This window comes from Lingula anatina, chromosome 6 (genome assembly GCF_051362555.1).
Source record: "Lingula anatina isolate TDL-2025a chromosome 6, LinAna3.0, whole genome shotgun sequence".
NCBI lineage: Eukaryota > Metazoa > Brachiopoda > Lingulata > Lingulida > Lingulidae > Lingula > Lingula anatina.
The window spans coordinates 14,213,368-14,234,661 of NC_141772.1; the positions used below are offsets into that span (position 1 = coordinate 14,213,368).

The window sequence follows — 21,294 nt, forward strand, 5'->3', positions numbered from 1 at the left end:
TTTACCAGCAGCGTGGCGACAGTCGGAAATGAAATGAAATTACTTTTCTTTTTGCCCGTATCATTTTCACCAAAAAGAAATCTCTTTAACCATCGGTTGCCGTCGGCAGTATGAACTATGACATGACCTCTTTCGACCAACGGGGCGTATGTCAAATTACAATTGGAGAAATTATTGGTTAAAATTTGCATTAAGCACACGTGGCAAACTCTAGAAACAGTTCAACTCCTCCTCTCTCCATTTCTCCCTACATCTGCACAGTGACCTATGTCACAACCATACACACAGCAGCTATTTAAAAATGCAGTGAATATGTAACGAAGTTCAATAAGCGAGTTGTTCATTTTCTAATAACTCTTATAACGATTATCAAGTTCACGGCCTGAGTTTGTTTCTGGAAACTGTTATTGCCATGTCGCTACGACAAGTGTTCCTTCTACCTGCGATCATACTGCAATTTGCCTTGGCCTATGCCATTGATTTTGACGATCCGGCACTACCTGAACCGGGATCTGGGGACCCGGGTAAGTATATGTGAAGTACAGGGTAGATTACAGATATTTGTGAAAAGCACACGCACGCAAGCACACACACACAATTTTATTTGATAAATGCTGACCATTTTCAAGGGTAGTGCCAAAAATAGCAACCGTTGCTAGGGAAGTTGCTAGACCGTTGCTAGACCTTTATTGTCCAGTTTACATGATTAAGAAAGGCTGGTAATTAGGTTTTAGGACATCAAAACTATCAGTAGACTATCTTAAGGCCATTAAAACCCAAATTAACCTAAGCCACAGTTGCTAGGCAACAAACATTTTAATGCGCGTAAGTCAATTTAATAAGGTAAATCTATATAACTGGTCAGGAACTATACTTTTGAGCAAGATATTCACACTTTTAATCCAGTATGTTGAAACAATTGTGTGAAATTTACACATATTTGATCAAAAAACATTACCGCTGATACCGGAAGGCAGCATGTTCAAAGTTAGTTACCAGTCATTTCCACATTTTTATCACCTTACGACTCTTAATAAAACTTTGCCATAGTTTAGGCTTTGTAATATCTCATTTGCAATATATAGTGCATTTTTAGCGCCCTTTTTATTTAAAAATATATACAGTTTCTTCATCTGCTCCTAAATGCACACTTTATGTCTCGAGCACAACGCGCACGCATGGATTTTAGGACCGTACTTCCCCCACGAATTTTGAGTGCATGGAGGCCGTGGAGCTTGTAGAGGCAGAGGAAAGGTATCAATAGAAAGGCACAAGTCTGCCTTGCCTTGCGCAGGGGCCACGTGAGATTTGTCTTTTTTTGAAATATCAAGCAGGGGTGCTAATTGCAATGTGCGATGGCCGTGGAAATTGTATTCATTTTAGAGTTTGTACTGCTACCTGCGTACGTGGCCCGCGCTCACCACTAACGGAGAAAATGCATAGTACGTTGAAAGTAGTTCCCTTTTGCGTCACTTTTGCTTCACACTCACCTCACACGCTAGCGGTGACGTACTGACGGCGTACGTCAGTTTTGCCTATTGTTTTCCACTTATTTCTTCGACCTCCTCCTTTCTTTGCTGCTCTCTTTCTTGGACTATGATGATCATTTACAAGGGCAGTGCCAAAAAATCCAATGTGTTGCTTAGCAACCGTTGCTACGGAAGTGAATTACGTTAGTAACAAGCTAATAATATTAATGAACATATATTAATATTAGAAGGTATCGGGGGAGACAGGATTGTGCCAAAAGTGACGTCAAGTGTTGTAAGACGTGAACCTGAGTAGTCATTTTTAGCTGGAGGTGAACCGGATTTTAGCTGGAGGTGAATGGGCTCAGAGAAAAAAGCAGTTTTCCCCACAACATAGTGAGATAATGTTTTTTCTTTTGGTATTTTAGGCAGAAAATACTTGTAGAAATAATACGTACATGATATGAAAACGTCTTACTACATGTATACTTGAAGGTGTAAAATCGTGCTTAGTTTGCAGTCAATTTGTTTTAAAATATATGCTGCATCGGCAAAAAAACATCAAGGGAAAATAATTCCTTCCAAATCGTTGTCATGTGGAATTTATGCATGTATGTAATCTGATGTGTCCATGTTTTAGGATCCTTGAAGGACCTTGTGAAAACCAGGAAGTAGTTCGCAACTGACAACAGAATCGCACCGAACCACGACCGCTGTACAATGATTTGTCTTTTTATGTACAGACACAGATGTGCCTGTACATATAGCCGACACCTGCGTCAGTCGTCGCTGTCGCAGTGCACTTTCATCGATAACACGATAACATAATTTACTTTTGGGCTCGAAACTTACAGAACTAATGATAATTCATAATACGCCGATCAAGCTCGAAAATCAGCATGATCGGGCCAATTTTTGTTATGCAGTTTTCATTTTTTTCAGCCTATATGCAACACCGATAACACGATTAGTGGAAAACCATTTTACCTTTAGGTTTGAGATTTACAGAACTGATGACTATATGCAGGTCAAATTCGACAATCAGCATGATCTGGCCATCATTTAATAAGTTTTTTTTGCTTTTTTCAGCATATGTGCAACACTGATGACACATTTCACGGAAAACCTATTTTCTTGAAACTTACAGGAGTGATCAATCTTACTAAAATACAGTTCGAGTTCGAAAATCAGCTTCATCGGACAATTTTTACAAAGTTATGCTGTTTTTTTTTCTTTTTTAGCAAATATGCAACACTGATAACACATATCAAGGAAAATTGATTAGCTAGTCTAGAGAGATTTTTGAAAAAAGGCTCTACATAAGAGGCAAGTGGCATTTTGGGGTAAAAGTTGGGAACCAGGCTTATTAGCATAATTTTGGAATGCTGAATCCGATTTACCCGGTTCCCCAGCGAAAATTTGCGTTTTTAACGGTCTAATTTGCAAAAAACAAAATGGCCGCCAGATTTCCCTTTTTCTGCAATATCTCTGGAACTAGACAGGCGAATATGACAAATGAAGTGTCTTTATTTATATTTTCAGTGTCGAGGAACATTATTAAGATGTTTCTGTTATAATTAGATTTACGCAATTTTCCTAAATATGCAAATTAGGATCGCTATTACTGAAAAACCGGTTTACTTCTGTATCTCTGTAACTAGGCAAGCAAACATGACAAATGAAGTGTCTACACCTATGTTCTCAGGGTCAGGGAATGTGATAAATCAGATATCTTGTCTGATGGGTAGCACTGACTTTGTGAATCGTGTCCGAGTAGCACCTTTTAATTTTTCTTCCCTGTATCTGTCAAACACTGGTCAATCTGCTGATAGTTAGAACCTGCCTTCAGAACTACTCTTACGTACGTGTCAGCCAAACTACCAAAGGTTACTGCATTGTCAGGCTTTCCCAGTGAAATTGTCAGTGCTTGCCCATCAATTATAAGGTAAGGTGAGCAGAGGCGGATCCAGGTTGGCAACGAGTTAGGGGCCTGGCCACCAATTGCTTCCATAACTTCAAAAATGGGTTCCTTGTCCCTAATTTAGTCAAGTTTGATAATCTATACATGTTTCTAGATCAAAAATTGATGGAAATATGAAATGTTATATATTTTGGCACCTAATTTGCATAATTTATGCTAATTCATGCATCGATAGAGCGTGTCTCTTTGGATGAAAAATTTTCTTTTGGCCCAAGGAACATTTATGCCAACTTAGACATTTGTACTATAAAATGCAGCGTTTTCCCCCCTTAACAAGCCTACTAATAGCTTTTCAAGCGTTTCACAGAAGAAAAAGCTAGACACGTTGGCAGTGTTACACGTTTAGCTATGTGTTTAGCTACACCGGCATATGATTCTATAACAAGTCTATCACAAGCTAAGCACATTGGCTGAGCACTTCCCCCTGCTAAGCGCGTGAGGCTGCTAAACATATGGAGCTGCTATAGGTGTGGAAATCTTTAACGCGTGGAGCTGCTGAACAACACGTTTAGCTTTTCAAGCTTGTCACAGAAAGAAAATGCTTCACAATCCCATGTATACGATCCCATAACAAGTTTATTACAAGACTCAACAATTTGGCTTAACACTTCCCCTTGTAAACGTATGGAGCTGTTGGAGGCGTGGAGCAGCCTGCTCGAACGCGTTGTGTCCTTCCTTGCACCAACGTGTGATTATTAAAAATAGGCCTATTAAGGATTAATCCAAATAACAAATAACGTTTTCACGACGTTATCAGCTGGTTACATGATGGTGATGGTATAGAATAACGTTATGTCAAAATAGATTGGTGTGGTTTGGGATCAGGATACAAATTCTCTCATGCAGATTCTGTCCAAGCGACCCAGATTTTACTCTGAAACAATGTTTCAATTTTTACAGAATAATGGGTTTCGTTAATATCTAATCCATACCTCCACGATAACCAGGTTATAGCAATTAATGATAATAATAATAATAATAATAATAATAATAATAATGCTTTGAATTTACTTTTTCTCTTGAAAGGGTACACATTGCAGGATCAAGAGAAAAAAAATAAACATGCTGTTGATAAGTTTACAGTTATTGTGACGAAGTCATGTGTAACAAATGTTTTAAGCAAATAAACGTAAAATTTTCACTGGATAACTTTATTTGACAAAAACAAAATCATTAAATTTCCGTACGTTTAACTTGATATCAGCTTGAAATAAATAGTAGATTTTATTAAAATTTATTCACTATAATATTATAAATGTGCATGTCTCTCTAGTGCAAAATGAATGTGAAGATGAGTATTTAATTAATTCTTCGCAACCCAGATGTATATGATGAATAACCAATATTCAGTCTCGCTCCCCTTATCTTGGACGCTAAAGAACCTAGTGGTACTTTGATAAACTGAAGATCTACGTTGTATTTACGTTAGGTCAGTATGAGGAACAATTAAGTACGGGAAGATGATAATGTGTTATGATAATTACTTTCAGTCTTCCACAAGGACATTATATACAAGGTAATGGAACTACGTTTTTGATTTAACAACTATTCAAGTAGATTGCTGATAAAGAAATAATAATTACGATTCTTTTCAGAACAAGTTTTCTTAATTTCATCTATAAATATGAATATGAAGTATCACATATTTCGAAATATATACAATGCTTAACATTAATAAAAGTGCAACAAGAAAAAGGCACAGTTCATTTTGGATGAAGGCATCTCTGTTTAGGCATAATTAGCTTAGATAGTTTTCATTTCAACCAAAGTGAAAGTATTAAAGTGCCAATATCACGCAGTTGTTATGATCACAAGTGGTCTAAACTTAACTAATATAACCAGAAAATAAGTTTGAAAATGATTGAAAAATTTATCACATATTTATGTAGGTTATTAGGGAACCCAGATCGGTCGATCCAAACAGAAGTCGATGGGATAACGCTAAGGTGCCATACGTCATAGACGCGAGTGTGAGTAAGTTTGGCGTGCTTACATTTTAAAACTACTTTCCGTGTTAAGGATTGTTTCAAACTGACATATTTTTCTTGCTCCATGTTCATATAACCATTCAACGTCTTTTTTATGTGTGTGTGTGTGTGTGTGTGTGTGTGTGTGTGTTCGGTTTCTTTGTAACGGAGAAAAATTTCAGTGTTTTAGAATAATGATGATGATGATGAGTTTATTCGTTGTAGTTATAGGCCTCTGACCTAAAATACATAACAATCTGTACAAATGCAGAAGACATATACAATCAAGGTTTTATGCGTACAGCAATAAATTATGAATACACCATATATGTGCAAGTATTTCATTTACCTATCCGGACGGTTAACATTGTTATCTACATTCATTTTTCATTGAAGCTAAAGTGGGAGAAGAGAGAATACGTGACGCCATTAAAGAGTATGAAACAAAGACTTGTATAAGATGGATAGAAGGGATACCCGAAACAGAAAAAGGTTATATAAATATTACAGCCGTACAACCAGCAAATACGACGGGCACTGTGTAAGTCTCTCTCTCTCTCTCTCTCTCTCTCACACACAAACACACCAGGGAATTAAATCGTCTACGATATAATTCCCTGTTTGCGCACACTCACACACACACACACACACACACACACACACCAAACGTAGGCCTTTACAAATTGTTGAACATCGATTAACACAATATATTCATAACTAGACCCCTCAGTGTATTAATGAATTGTATTGTGTCTTTAGCTGTCAAAGCTATGTTGGCAGAACTGGTGATGTGCAAAAGTTGACACTGATGCCAGGGTGCACCAAGAATGGCGCCTCTACAGCCATACACGAAATGATGCATGCCATTGGTTTCCTTCACGAGCATCAAAGACCAGACAGGGATAACTACGTGAATATTCACAAGGAGAATATCAATAGGAGCATATTTGATGGTAAAAGAAATCAAGTATATTTACATATTAAGGTTAATAACATAATTGTCTGATAGCTTGTCTATCTGGTCACTCATCCGCTCGCATGTCTGTCGGTCAGCCAGTCGACTTGCATGTTTGCTTTTCTTCATAGGCCTATGTGTCCACTACGGTAATTCTTCGTCTAAACGTGCTATATGCAAACCATGTTGTAATGTATCTAATTAATTTTTAGTTTTTGGTACACGGTTCAGAGTTTGTTGATAGAATAATGTAGGTGTTGCTCCACTCAGCTTCGTTATTCCTGGACTTTTTCCTATGTTTTTCTTGTTCTGTAATGCTAACCAGTACTATATATTTATCTTTCTTGAACAAACACACTCACACAAACATACACCCATGCTTATCAGTGTGTGTGTGTGTGTGTGTGCGTGTGTGTGTGCGCGCACACGTGTGTGCTGCAGTTGCAGCAACCAGATCCCTGGTTACAGGTGTTCTGGGACATTACATCAATAATGCTTACAAAATTAAATCTTTAATTCTCCTAAATCTATCAAGATCTTGATGACAGGTGTTCTGGGTATGAAATTTCTTTTCTTATTATTCATTTATTTATTTATGATTATTATTTTTGTGTGTGTGTGTATGTGTGTGTGTTCCAAGTTTTTTTTTTTTTTTTATTGTCAATAATATCAGAAATATCAATCATAATCCAGCATTTCGTTAACATACATAAAATATATACAGTGGGAAATAAACACAATGTGAGGAGGTCACTGAAACACGTTACCCAACAAATTCCATCGTTCAGTATATTCTACATATTTTCCATTACTTATATACATGTATTTTTCCATTTCGAAATAGTTTTTTAGTTTATTTTGTAGACATTTAAAATCTAATCTTTTTTCATTCATTCTTTTTCCATATATATAATACTTCGTTACCAGTATGAGTATATTAATGGCTGCACATTTTGTATCGTTTTTCAAAAACAATATATCTGTTAAAGAAAAATTAATATTCAAAAGTGCTTTCTCATTTATCAAGTTTTTTTAATCTTCCCATAGCGGTTGGACCAAATCACAATAAAAGAACAAATGTTCAATGCTTTCATTTTCCTTTTCACAGAAAGAACACAATGAGCTATCTTTAACCTTAATTCTTTTAAGAAATTCATTTGTTGCAATAATTCTATGTACTATTCTATATTGAAACCATCTTAAAGTCGTATCTTTCGTAAAGTAGAATATATTTTTATTTATCATAGTCCAGTCTAAATTTTCATCAATATTTATTTTCATCTCCCATTTAGCCTCAGATGCCGGTTTACAATACTCATTACTAATCAGTATGTCATATATTGACCGCGATCCTTTAGATTATTTACAGATTATTTCTATAAATTAGGTCTGTAGGGTAGCGCCAATTTGACGTTTTCTTCCCTTAGCTGTGGCCACCGTTGTGTTATTGCAGTCTTAACTCCGAGAAATAATGTAAACGGACATTTAATGTCATACTGGGAAGTAAATGATTCGAAAGAATGCGGTTTTCCACTATTTTCAAACGGGTCATTTACTATATTTACACCCCTGTCATTCCAAGACTTGAAATAAATATCATTATTATCCACCCTCACCTCTGAACAATTCCATATAGGCTTTTTCAAAATATCTTTCAAAGTATCTGAACTTGAGATATCTCTTTTAAACTCCGCAAGATAAAGAACGATTTCTTTCCAAAAATAATTGGTCATATTTTCCGCACACCTAACCAAGTATAAGTCTCCCCGATCAATAAGTCGACTTATATTAATATTTTGTGTATCTATCATAAGTCTAACCCAATCTGTGTCATTTTTCGTCATAAATTTAAAAAGCGCGTTTTCCAATCTCTTTATCGTTTCATCTTTTGGTTTAGGTAAGGAAATAAATAAGTGAGTAAATTTGGATAAAAGTAGGGTTTTCACTACTGTAATTTTTCCCAAAGGGGTTAAATTTCTCCTATTCCAACACGTTATTTCCTTTTCAACTTCCAGTAGTCTATCCGAGTAATTTAAGTCTTCAATATTTTCCAAATTTGCATTAAGTGTTATACCTAAGGCCACAAAATTGCTATTTGTCCACTACAAATTATATTCGGGGCAAAGAACATCGTCTGAACCGCGTTTAAGTCCGACCCAAATTGCTTTTGTTTTTTCTATGTTAGGTTTTAAGCCTGAAAATTTGAAATATTGTTCTAATAGATCGAGAGTGCTTTTCAAGCTATTTTCCGTGCCATCAAGATATATCACCATGTCATCTGCGTACTGAGACAGGAGATATTCTTTTTCTCTGATACGAATTCCTTTAATGTTTGTATTATTTCTTAACAAAATGGCCATAATTTCTGCACATAGATTAAATAAATATGGTGAGACGGGATCTCCTTGCCTGCATCCGCGCCCTATCTTAAAGAAGGTAGAAAAAATGCCGTTCTGAATAACGCAAAGGTTAACATTTTGGTTCATTGTTTTTACCCATCGTATGAGATCATGGCCAAAATTGAAGTACTTTAGAACTTGATAAATAAACCTCCATGAAATCGAATCGAATGCTTTTTCAAAATCAATGAGAAGAATCATTCCAGGTATATTATAATTTTTACAGGCCTCAATTATGTCGTAAGTTATTCTTGTACTCTCCCCGATAAATCTACCTGACAAAAATCCTTTTTGGTTCTCATGCAATATTTCTGGGAGGATCGGTTTTATTCTATTTGCTATACAACTGGATATGATCTTATAGGTTACATTTAGTAGCGTGATTGGTCTCCAGTTTTTTAGATAATCTCGTGGTTTGTTTGGTTTAGGAAGTATATTTACAATTCCCTGTCTTTGTGTAATAGAGAATTCGCCCCTGTATAATCCATGATTAATTGATTGTACAAAATAAACTCCTAAATTTGTCCAAAAGAATTTGAAAAACTCATTCGTGAATCCACCTGGACCGGGAGTTTTATCATTTTTCATAGCCCGAAGGGCAGCGCTAGTTTCATTATATGTAATCTCTCCTTCCAGTCTTTGTGAAATAGTTTTGTTAATTTTATTGACCTTCAAGTCTTTTAAAGTAACTTCAAGATCTACCTTTTCGAGAATGACATCTTTAGATGCATAAAGCTGTTTAAAGTAATTTTGAATTTCAGAAAGAATCTCTGTCTGGTCTGTTACTATTTTATTTTCGTTATTCCGCACCTTTGTTACTGTTTTATTAATATAGTTCCTTTTTTTCCAAGGCACAAAAATATTTACTAGGTTTTTCGCCATATTCGACCCACCTAACGCGGGAGCGTACTATATTTCCCTTTAGTTTTTCTTTTCTAAGTTCCTCTAAGTCTCTTTTATATTACGCTAATTCATCAATATTTTCATTATTTTGATTTTCCAGTTTACTTATTTTTTCTATTAAATCATCCTCAGCCTTCCCCCTCTCTCTTTTCTTTGCCGATGCATAGGATATAGAATGTCCCCCTATATTTAAAAGAAGTTGCTCAAAAAAACCGCTGGTCGTCAATAATAAACGATAGTATCTCATCGTCAATATTTGGCACAGCTCTTAAAAAGGGAGTGGCCGCATATTGCATTTTTGTTTCATTAATTACTTTACATACTAGATCTCTATACTCTTTATCTTTAAGAAGTAGGTTATTATGTTTCCAAAAGCCTTTACCGCGTTTAAAAGAAGTGAATTTCACAGTCATTTCTACTATAGCATGGTCTGTTCTATATCCTGGCTTGATTGCAATGTTTTCAATCATATTGAGTAATTCAGATGAAATTAAAAAGAAGTCGAGTCTAGCTTTTTTAACTGGATTGCTAGCCCTACATGTATACCTTTTCGCTTTACCATGTTTTAATCTCCAGGGATCATTTAAGTTGTGTTTAGCTTTTATCCCAAGTACCTTCTCTCTGGCTCTAGGATTATTCACAAACCTATAATTATAACAATCTAATTCTGGCTCCTGTACAAGGTTCCAATCACCTGTAATCAACAAAAAATCATAATCTGAGTTAATTATACACTGATCAATATACTCATAAAATTCTGGCGTGTCCTTGTTTGGACCATATATATTAATTAGCAGCAAATTAAATTTCTCAAACAGTAAAATTTCTAAAATAAGAATATTTCCAATAGCATCACATTTACTTGTTAACACTTTATACTCAAAAGTATTTTTAAACAATATCGCCACGCCTCGAGCATTTGACCTGGCTGGGCTTAAATAAATCTCAAAACCCCAACAACTTCTTATTGTATTTTTTTGGCTTTCCGTGAAATGCGTATCTTGTAAACATATTAGCGAATATTGCTTTTTTCTTAAGTAATCAAACACATCTTTTCTTTTCTCCACACATCCTAGTCCCCTGCAATTCAGGGTGGCCGTTCTTAGTTCTGTCATTACTTGAAGAAAAAATATACATATGTTTCTTTGATATTAAATCAATTTATTCTTGTTCACTAGTATTAACTCCATCGGAATGCAGAGAGTCTTCCATTCGCTGTCGTCCCTCACGCGGTTGAAAAAGTCTTGTTACAAAACGCGTAACGTCGCTATATGTTGGCGCGCTTTGGGGGGCTTGTCCGTGATCCGTGGATCTCTGGGTTGCAGGGCGTGGCTGTGGTTCCGTATTCTGAGGTATGCTGCGTGGATTTCCATTGCGTGGATCCTCCTGGGGATGGTACTGTCCATTAAATAGATGTCCGTCAACATAGAGTTTATCTCTTACCATGGTTGTCCTGCGTCCTTCTGCCTTCATCTGTCTTTGAATCGGATACAGTATACGGCGCCTCTCCTCTGTCGCTGGAGGGAACTGTTCGTTAATACTGAACGGTTTTCCCTTAAAGGATTTGCTTCATACCGTCAGAATGGCCTCAACGGAACATATTCTTCAGAAAACATGCCCAACTAACGATATCTTTATCCAAATACACAAATTAAAAGCTCATTTTGTAAATTTTTGGCTTTAAAAAACGTCCTATTTGCTCGGCCTGGGAGTTAATGAGCTACGTGGTCACGTGGTCCGATGACGACAATCGAGCCACTGGAGAACAGAGCGTGCTTAGCTGTCAAACTGAGCTGCATTGTCTACCTGTAAGATGACTTCTCTGGCTTCTGATAAAAGTTAATACTCAGTCAAATCTCTTACCCGAGGGATCTAAATCCTCATGAAGCTGTGTAAAACCATTCCCGTCTAGTCAATTCTTTAACGAGCATTTAATTATGGTTATCCCAAGTTGTATAAAACACTGCATTTGAATGAGTAAAGGGTACTGTGGATTATTGCATATGAGGGCCATGTTATTTGTGAAATTCAATTAATTTTATTAAACCGCTGACACTCCGTCTTGGATACTTTTCTTAAACTGAGGTAAACGATGCCCGTTACCTTTACAAGTCCCATCTTAATCATCCATCTAACTGGAACTTCCTTTACCTCTTAATTAGAGGGTTAAATGGCTGGCGATATTTATCTCAGGTAAAAATCTACCTGTGCTTTAGTTTCAAAGAGAAGCTCCCGCAGACCTGGGGGTACTAGATAAAATCTGAACACCGGGTTTATTGAGGAGCTAGAGAAACAAAGGAAGAATTTTTCCTGCACAGCTTCATAGGAATTTTAGCACGGACTTGATCCAGCTTAGACCTTCTAATTAACAGGGTGACATGGGCAATTTTCAAATACAAAATAAACAAATAATAAAACTATATTTCAGTTAGCCTCCTCTTAAATAAATATACCGTTCTGGATAAATTAGAACATTTATTAAATCGACAGAAAATTTTTGACTTAAATGATGATTTTATTATTAATGGAAATTAAGCTACTATATGGGGCACATTTGCTGAGATTGCGCTGTTCTTGATGTTTTGCGTTAGTCTACATTTTGCTGTGCGTGCTTGGAATTTTTTTATTTTTTATACTCACGTATGTAAAACTGCACATTTAGTAAACATTCAAGTAATGATTTTTCCCATGCTACTTATAGCAAACAATGCTCTTTTACCTTGATCTGCTACATGTTTTTGGGTTTGACAAAGCATACAAATTTGCAAAAAGTTTTGTGTACAGACGCAGAACTTGTATTTCAAGGTATAAAATCATAAATCTTTTAAATTATTTTATACTTCAGATGAAATAACATTCAGAAACAAATCCTCAAAGCATAAACGAATTAGGATTACGAACCATTTTAGTACATAAGTTCCTATTTTTTTCTTTAATATACCGCTTTTTTTCTGTTTGTTCTTCAACACGTTTTCTTCCACGGAAGTAATGCCTGGGCATACGCATGCTTCAAGTTACCCTGAGAGTAATTACTTTTATTAATGTTCGCGACGGTGTTTGAACTCAGTTGTTTAAATATTGATATTAAACGTCATTTACAAATACCAATAAAATCACCCCATGAAATAAATGAGATATTTTGAAAAATATGAAAGCCCACCAAGACGATTTTGATACCTGTTATTACCTGGGTTGGGAAGTGCAGCGGTGCATAATTAACAGGTCTGTGGTAAACGAGCTTTTGGTCAACTACAATGCATTTAAAATGCATCAGCAATCAGTAAGTTTGCCAACTGATGACAGTTAATCTGAAAGACTACCAGCTCTTGATATGATCTAAACCACCTGAGGTGACCATGATCTAGAGCATCGCAACTATTGTCACCGAAGTTAGTAAGTCACGGAAGACCGTCACAGACAAAGAAAGATTGTCACAGAGAGCTGCAATTTTGGTGAATCCCACGGCAACACACCGAGGCATAACGAAAATTCCTCAACTCCGTTCAACACAACTTTCCTTAACTTCTCCGTCTGTACAGTACGCACCATGCAGCTCAGTTGAGTCTCATAGACCTTTATCGTGATTGTCGTCACAGTACCACGTGACCTAGATCTGTTGCTTCGTTTATGCATATTGAGGTGAGGTTTACTAAAACGCTTTTTGTCTACTAATAGATTGTTTTTATAATTTTTAAATGACGGGGATCGATTAAAACATAACTGTAGTGTATAGATTAAGTGCTGGATCTTCAGAATTCGAGAAATGGATTTTTATATGATTATTGTCCTTTAAGGAGGCGAGCGTTATCTTTCACAAGCTTTAGATCCTGCTGCTGTACAAAACGCGCTACAATCGGCCGCGGTCTCTCTCTCCAAGTTTTGTCTTTTTTTATTATGAATTTTTTTAAACATTTATGAAATTTATGATTAGCTTTAGGTAAAATATCATAAATATAATCAATTTTATATATTTATCCCGTATATCAAAAACATATGAACCCAACCTCTAATATGGTTCACATTTTCTTTTTAAAGATAAAGGCATTGAGATAAACTTTGGTCTAAAAGCAGAAAGCGTCACCCTGGATACACCTTACGATTATACCAGCAGAGTGCACTACTCGACCTACGCAGCCAGCAATGGTTCAAAGACTATAACTTCGAAAACCACACAAGCAATAATTCCAGCAATGGTGCTTTCGGACCTTGATGTCTTGGATATTTGCCTTTACTATGATTGCCCCTGTCCCGGTGAGTAGGCCTATATCAAATAGCAAAGGAAAGAATGATGAGAAAGATATCATAGGACCCGCTGTCTTTGAAGCTTCTGCTGTAATAGTTTATTACTTCATGTACATTAATGTTTTAGATCAAATAAGGCATAAATGTAAATCTATTTGTTAATGACTGAAGCCAGTATTAACAATTATATTAAAAGCATTGCATTTAAGCTGCCTGCAAAATAGTATCACAGTAAAATATTAGCGTTAAAGATTGATCGGGTCATTCCTGAGTAATGTTTAGAATTCTTATTATAAGAAAGACAAGAATTAGGACTGGGTCCTTTAGTGCCCTCTATAAAAGCAATTCTCGGTCTGCTTGCAGTAGAGATTTTCGGTCAACAAGTGACTGTGAAAATGAGGTAGGGGGAGGAGTTGGAGGGTTAACCGGTCAGTACTGCAAAGGTGAAAATATCGCCTGAAATATCACTCTGGGTATATTGTTTGTCATTGTTCATATTTGCGCATGTAACCCTGCCTGGCAGGCGAGAGATGCAGAGTCACATGGGTTCTCACAGTTAAAACGATTTACTTGGTACTACATTCAACGTATCAGTCATGCATCAATCTTTTAGATCCACCTTTACGCTCAATCATTTGCCAAGATGAAACGAAGACCATTAGTTGCCCAGCTGAACAAGTGCTTAAAGTGGTAGGGGCTGTATTTGGAAGAATAGAAGACCAGGGGGTGACCTGCCCGTCTCCACAGCCAGACGATTTTAAGACCAACGTGAAGGACTGCGCTCAAGCAACGACAATCAAAACCGTGAGAGCCAGCTGTGAGTTCAAGTCACAGTGTACGCTGACGGCTACAACTGACGTATTTGGAGACCCGTGTCCCGGCATATACAAGTATCTCATCGTCGTTTATAGATGTAAACCTGCAAGTAAGATTCCATGCACGATTTTAATGTTCACAGTGCAATATCTTTAATATGTTTATTATAAATGTACAAGAATACCTTATTACATGACTTGGTAAGATGTAGACTGGGTTCCCATACTTAGATCTATCCATCTGGCTCGACCTAACTCCCTTGGGGTTCACGCTAAATAGTTATCAGCTCAAGAGGCTTAAATGTCTGTCACGCCTACCGAATCAGCCAGGGGTAAAGATAATTACCCCCTAACAGTTTAACTAGGCGTGACAGACGTTTAAGCCGGTTAGTTTGATAACAATTTAGTAAGACTCCCCAGGGAGATAGATAGATCCAAACATCTGTGGGAAAGGTCCCGTAGTCAAGATGATTGGTGCTATATATCGTAAAATTGCTCAGAAATTGCAAAAAGCACCAAACGTGGCACAAATGTTCTTTGGAATATGCTAATCATTTTCTAGGGTAGTGCCAAAAATACCAAAGCGTTGGTTAGCAACTGTACAGTTGTAGCAAGCTAATTGGACCTTTCTTGTTTACATGACTAAGAAAGGCTGGTTATTATATTTCAGGAAATCAAAATCATCAGTAGACTATTTTAAGCATTAAAACCCAAATTGAACTAAGCCACAGTTGCTAGGCAGCACATTACCATAGCAACAAGTATTTCAAGGTGCTAAAGGGCAATCTATATAACTGTGTACACAATAGAAACGCAAAGAAACACAAAGAAAATATTGAAAATGAGAATTTTCTTGGAAGTCTGTTCCCTGAGAAATCTTTCAATAATAGGAAACAGTAGTTTTGATATGTAACAGTGCTTAAAACTTTACTAAATCCTATCTTGGCGCATATAATTACTCTCCCTCCCCCAGATCACATATTTAAAACAATGGATACAATCATATTAAATTTTATCAGGAATGGTAAAAGAGGCAAAATAACGCGAGCAAGGATAGTGCCTGATAATAAAAATGGAGGGTTAAAGGCGCCACAATTAAACTTTACCAAGGTACTAAAACTTTCATGGCTTAAAAGACTTCTTAATGAAGAAAATAAGAGTAAGTGGAAAACGCTTTTTTTTTTTTTTTTTGTCAGGAAACAGGAGTAATTAATTGTGGACTTTGACTTATAAACGTTATTGATTCTTTGTGTGAAATTTAAAAAAACCCTTTGGTGAAATTTAAAAAATCCAAATGAAATCCCATCACAACGATTATACGAAAACTTGAAAATTAAAATAAATTAAAAAAAGTTAATCCGTACAAGATGGTGTAAAAATGGTATATTTTACATTAATGATATTATAAATGACCTTGGAAATTTCCTGCCCCTAGAGGAACTCAACGAAATATTCAACCTTAACACTAACTTTTTGCACTAATTTAGTGAATGCTACCTCTTCCCACTGAAGTAAATTTTAAATAGTATCTCATGAAATAATTGACTCGACTAAAAATAGTTACCAAGTTAAATAGCACGGGCTATAAAAAAACTTAAGTAATGATAAGTGGCATCTGACATTTAAGAATCAGATGACACAGAACTGAGGACACTCCAATTCAGAATAAATCATAGACTGTTCAATACTTATGTTTATCTTATGCCAATTAAAAAAAGCATCACAACAATGAATGTTGGAATACTGCTAGAGAAACTATTCTTCACTATTTTTGGTATTCCCCAAAATGTTTGGGCATGCATCATTTGCTCCGTAAAAGATAATTTAGGTGTTGTCATTATTTAAGGTAAAGAACACACTTGATGGTTTGGAGACAAGTAAGTTTGTTAGCGACTTTGATTATCAAATCCAAGATAGCCGCCAAAATCAATATAGGATTCAGTCGTCGCATGGGCCTGCAGATTGTATATACAATCAGTATTTTAATAAGTGCAAAAATATGTCTTAAAATATTTTTAAAGGGTTTCGCCAGATCTGCAAAACAAGTGTAGCTTAACGAAATTGCTGACTTTAAGCAAAAATACGTCTTTGATTGTATGAGGAAAACTGTTAGCCATTATTCTGATCAAAACCAAGATGGTTGCAAGTCGCTGTTTTAGAAATTTGGTGTACTTTATCATTTTAAAACTGTGGGGCCCGATTACGTTTGTAATACGTCAATTAGTACTATCCTGGGGGCTCAAAGAAGTAATTTCCGCTGCTGGTTTGGTAGCGGAGATAATAAAAAGGCCACTCAAGGTGAGTTTTATTGAGTATGTTACCAAACCTGGTTCCCAAACCATCATGTTCATGCATGATAAGCTCTGGTAGTCCCATAAGACCACAGCCAGTGAGAATTGATAGCTTTGGTCAGTGTCTCCTTTGAGGAACAAACATTAACAATATGTAAAAACACGGTTTTCAGAGAAGTATTTAACAGCAAACTCATGAGTCGTGGTCTGAAGTCAAGGAGAAGTCCTGAAAATTCCCTTTGTCCAAAAATAGGAAGAACTGCTGCCATTAACTCCATTGCCATCAACTTTGTCCTGAATGAATGAATGCCTGGTTTTCTAATGAAAACGATTCCTTCTTCATGGTGTTGGCGGTAGATTATGGGTCTAATATCATTCTTGCTAACGGTTGTGTTGCACCGTAGCTGTTACTCACGGTGTTGGTTTGAACTACAGTTTCAAGGGGTCAAACCAAATATAGTGATTGTAAAGGAAAGAAAGACATTGACAAAAAGTGACATGTAGTATAATGCAGTTTGGCAATTTTCCAAAATGACAATACCCTACTTCATCGAGTCCATGCAACAAAAATTTTCATTTAGCAAGACATCTTGGATTTGACGGACAAAATGGCCACCACTTACCTCCATAATACCAAAAAGGGTTTCCTGTTCATATATTAGCCCATTAACGATGGTTAATAACAAAAATTAGCATATCTTTGAAGTCCTTAAAATACCCTCTTTGTCCCTTAAAATTACCTTCTATCATCGAAACAATAGCAAAAATGACTTTTGCGCCCCCAAAATAGTAAGAATCGATATATAACACATACATGTAGCCTACGTCAAGCGCTTCAAAAATCATCATAAAATAGCAAAAATTTGTCCACTTTCAAAATGGCGAGGGGTGGCCATCTTGGATTTGAGGTCGCCAATTGTTTCTGTAATGTCAAAAATGGGTTCCTTGTCCCTAATTTAGTCAGGTTTGATAATCTCTACATGTTTTATGCAAAAAAGTAATAAAAATATGAAATATTATATTTTGGTGCCTAATTTGCATAATTTATGCTAACTGTGCTAATTTATACATCAATAGAGCGTGTCTCTACGGGTAGAAATATTCTTTTGGCCCAAGGAATATTTGTGCCAATGTAGACATTTGTACTACAAAATGCCCCCTTATAAAGCCTACTATAACGAAAGTAGAGATACGGGATCTCGGATTTCCGTTTACAATTTCGTTCAAGAAACCTGTCATCTACATGTATAATGGCGCTTCACACAATAGTATAATTGCACTTGTATTTCGCATACAGCCTTGCCTGTATTTTCATACGATTCTGTGCGTTCATTCTATTGTTCGAAGCGCTGGCCGTGGTGTAAGTTACAACTACTCGTCGTCCTCTGTATACGACCAAGGAGTTATAACTGTTATAACTCCTTGATACGACATACTTGTAATAGCAGATTGTATCTCGGCTGCACCTGATATGATTATACGCTCTTGTATGTAACAGAGTTAACGACGAATAGTTCCGCTCATATATCTATTTTACTTGAGACTGTTCATTTGTTTTTTATCAACGTAAATTAAATTACTGGTTTACTTCTTTTTAACCAGGTGAGATGGTTTGGTGTACCTGCGGCGGGAAAGGAGAACCGCATTTTAGCACATGCGATGGAAGGAGGTTCCCCTATCCTGCCCCCATAGATAAAATCGGAAATTTGGCGTCCGAGCAGAGCTATTGGTGGTATGTGCGGACCAAGCATGCCCTTTTCAAGGGAGGACCACGTACATACATCAGTGCAGTTAAGTTTCGGTGCGTCGACAGTATAGTACACTTTTACTTTAACCCCCCTGGAAACTCAGACGCTCCTAAAACGTGGGTAAGTCGACATTAACATAATCATTAAAAATCGCTGGATTCTTCTACACTACTATTAGTTTTTTTAAATAAATTAACTAGAAAGATTTTTTTCATTTTGAAACAAAGCTCATTCAGCCTGTGTTGTTTCTCACATAAAAAACTGTTAACTGTTCATGTATTGATATTCATAAAACATGCACTTCTTTAATATCTTTATATAACTATTGCAGATCGATGGCGTTCTTGTTACATACCCTCCTGAGTGGAACAAGAAGCTGCCTCCAACTGGTACAAATGGGACAATTTCTGCAGGAAATCCTGGAGTAGAGGTGGGCACGTTCAGCTTCCCCAACATTCCAGGTAGCGACAAACCGAGGACTTATGTGGCCGCTCACTGCACTATTGCTCCGGGTATCGAGGTCTCCGTGTTTGTTCGCCTTCGCACCGTGGTTGTCCAGATACATCCAGATTATAGGGGGAACATAAGGGGAATATGCGGAAATTACAACGGAGATGCTAATGACGATGAAACCAATCTGGCAAATACGCCTCCATGGGCTCCTCTGCTCATGCCCTAGAACCAGATCCAACCGGCCAAGGGATAGAGGTAAATGTCTTCGGTTAAGTGATATTTTCACTTTTAAAGCATTTATGTTAATATGCAATTACATTAATATGTTGTTGTTTTCTTTTTTACTTATTACTTTTACTTGTAAATTTACTTATACACTTCATAGCTTCGGTACAGTGTATTTGCCATACCAATACTTTTGTAGCATGTTTATAGAAGTACTTAACCTTCAGTAAATTAGTAATTATGCATAAATTGCGAAAAAAACTGTTTAACATATATAAAACTCCAACTATTTCAGAATTGGAGACGACGGACCACACGATTACGGACGACGAAAATGGGGCTTTACTGCAGCATCTTCGCGACATCACTGCGATTTTTCGTGCACAAGATTCAAAAACTTTTGATTGTTTGACACATTCTGGTATTATTTTTAGTATAATTATTAAGGCGGTGTTATATAATATAATGATAACCAGTGGGGTTTGAAAATAAGGTGACACGTTTCTGTGGAGCAGCACCCGGCGACACGATTCATTTAACTCCACTTGCATACAGACAAAATCAAAGCTATCTTACAAACACACACGCGACAATAAGAAAATAATTGACTATCGCATTTCTTTGATTGCTTTCAATCTGTTCAAATAATGAATCTTCGTTGTGATTTTTGTGCACAAGATTCAGAAACTTTTGATTGTTTATTATCAATTTGTTGATTATCAATTAATCAGCAATGGAGATTTAAATTACTTTAAACTCTCGAAATAAGACATATACAGGGTGCATTTTATCTATTTGGTATTATTTTATTATCATTATTAAGGCGGTGTTATATAATATAATGATAACCAGTGGGGTTTGCAAACAAGGTGGCACGTTACTGTGGAGCAGCACCTGGCGACACGATTCATTTAACTCCACTTGCATACAGACACAATCAAAGCTATCTTACAAACACACACGACAACAAGAAAATAATTGACTATCGCATTTCTTTGCTTTGTTTCACTCTGTTCAAATTATGAATAAATGTTGCCGAATTGAATTTTTTGGTGTTGTACTGTCAATGTCTTAAAGGGTGAATTCCCCCCTCTCTCTTTTTCTCTCGCTCTTCTTCTGAATTTAATAACATCTCACAATTAAAATATTGGTACATAATAAAAAAAAAAAAACACTATTATGTACTTTTTCGTTAAATCAAACGATCAAATAGTTGGTAAAAAATACATTAATAATAAACATAAGAGAAATCATCGTTTATAGAAACGGGTACTCGTGAAGATGAAACACCCCCCTCCCTCTCTCTCTCTCTCTCTCTCTCTCTCTCTCTCTCTCTCTCTCTGGAAACGAATAATACAGGTATGCCCCAAGTTAAAACACCAGTGTTAAAAAGGAGGTCATCCTTTGCGCTTTTTACGTTCACCAAACGAACAAGTGATAAGCGGGCAATACATAATTTAATCATCTTACAGAAGAGAAATTGCTGAATGTTCGAGTTGGCATTTGTATCAAAGTCAAATGAATCTCTTCCTCTACTCTCTATTGGGACTGGCTCTCTGGGTGATGAAATGCAAATTAAAAAAAAAAAAAAACTTCTAGCTGGATGGAACAGAAATGTGTGGCTACATGTACATCCGTGTGTGCCTTGTAAAAAAAAATAAGAAAAAAACCCCCGATCTCTGCGATTCTGGTGGAGGTTGCCCTCCCCCTCCTTCGTTTCCGCGGTACAAATATTACCTTATCCTCCTTTAATTATTACCCTACGATTGTCGCAGGTATAAAATAAGTTTATGAAAAAAAATTGACACGTATACAAAATCAAGCCTTGTTTCAAATTAAAAATACA

The 21,294-nt window shown here is 36.4% G+C and overlaps 1 protein-coding gene across 1 annotated transcript; it reads left to right on the forward strand.

Annotated features, from left to right (window-relative positions):
- Positions 1 to 412: 412 nt before the first annotated feature.
- On the forward strand, positions 413 to 20,493 carry LOC147761209 (uncharacterized). Its single transcript, XM_087015217.1, has 8 exons — positions 413 to 524; positions 5,814 to 5,958; positions 6,177 to 6,370; positions 13,710 to 13,925; positions 14,440 to 14,841; positions 18,625 to 18,890; positions 19,102 to 19,478; positions 19,744 to 20,493. Exons 1-7 carry the CDS (start codon positions 413 to 415, stop codon positions 19,447 to 19,449), a joined length of 1,683 nt encoding a protein of 560 aa, XP_086871343.1. The 3' UTR covers positions 19,450 to 19,478; positions 19,744 to 20,493.
- The last annotated feature ends 801 nt before the right edge of the window (positions 20,494 to 21,294 follow it).

Bases quoted from the DNA above. Each gene is read 5' to 3' on its own strand.
- LOC147761209 (XM_087015217.1), top strand. From the start codon at position 413: ATGTCGCTACGACAAGTGTTCCTTCTACCTGCGATCATACTGCAATTT. The intron at 525-5,813 runs GTAAGTATATGT...TTTTCATTGAAG, and splicing joins ACCGGGATCTGGGGACCCGG to CTAAAGTGGGAGAAGAGAGA. The intron at 14,842-18,624 runs GTAAGATTCCAT...CTTTTTAACCAG, and splicing joins TTATAGATGTAAACCTGCAA to GTGAGATGGTTTGGTGTACC.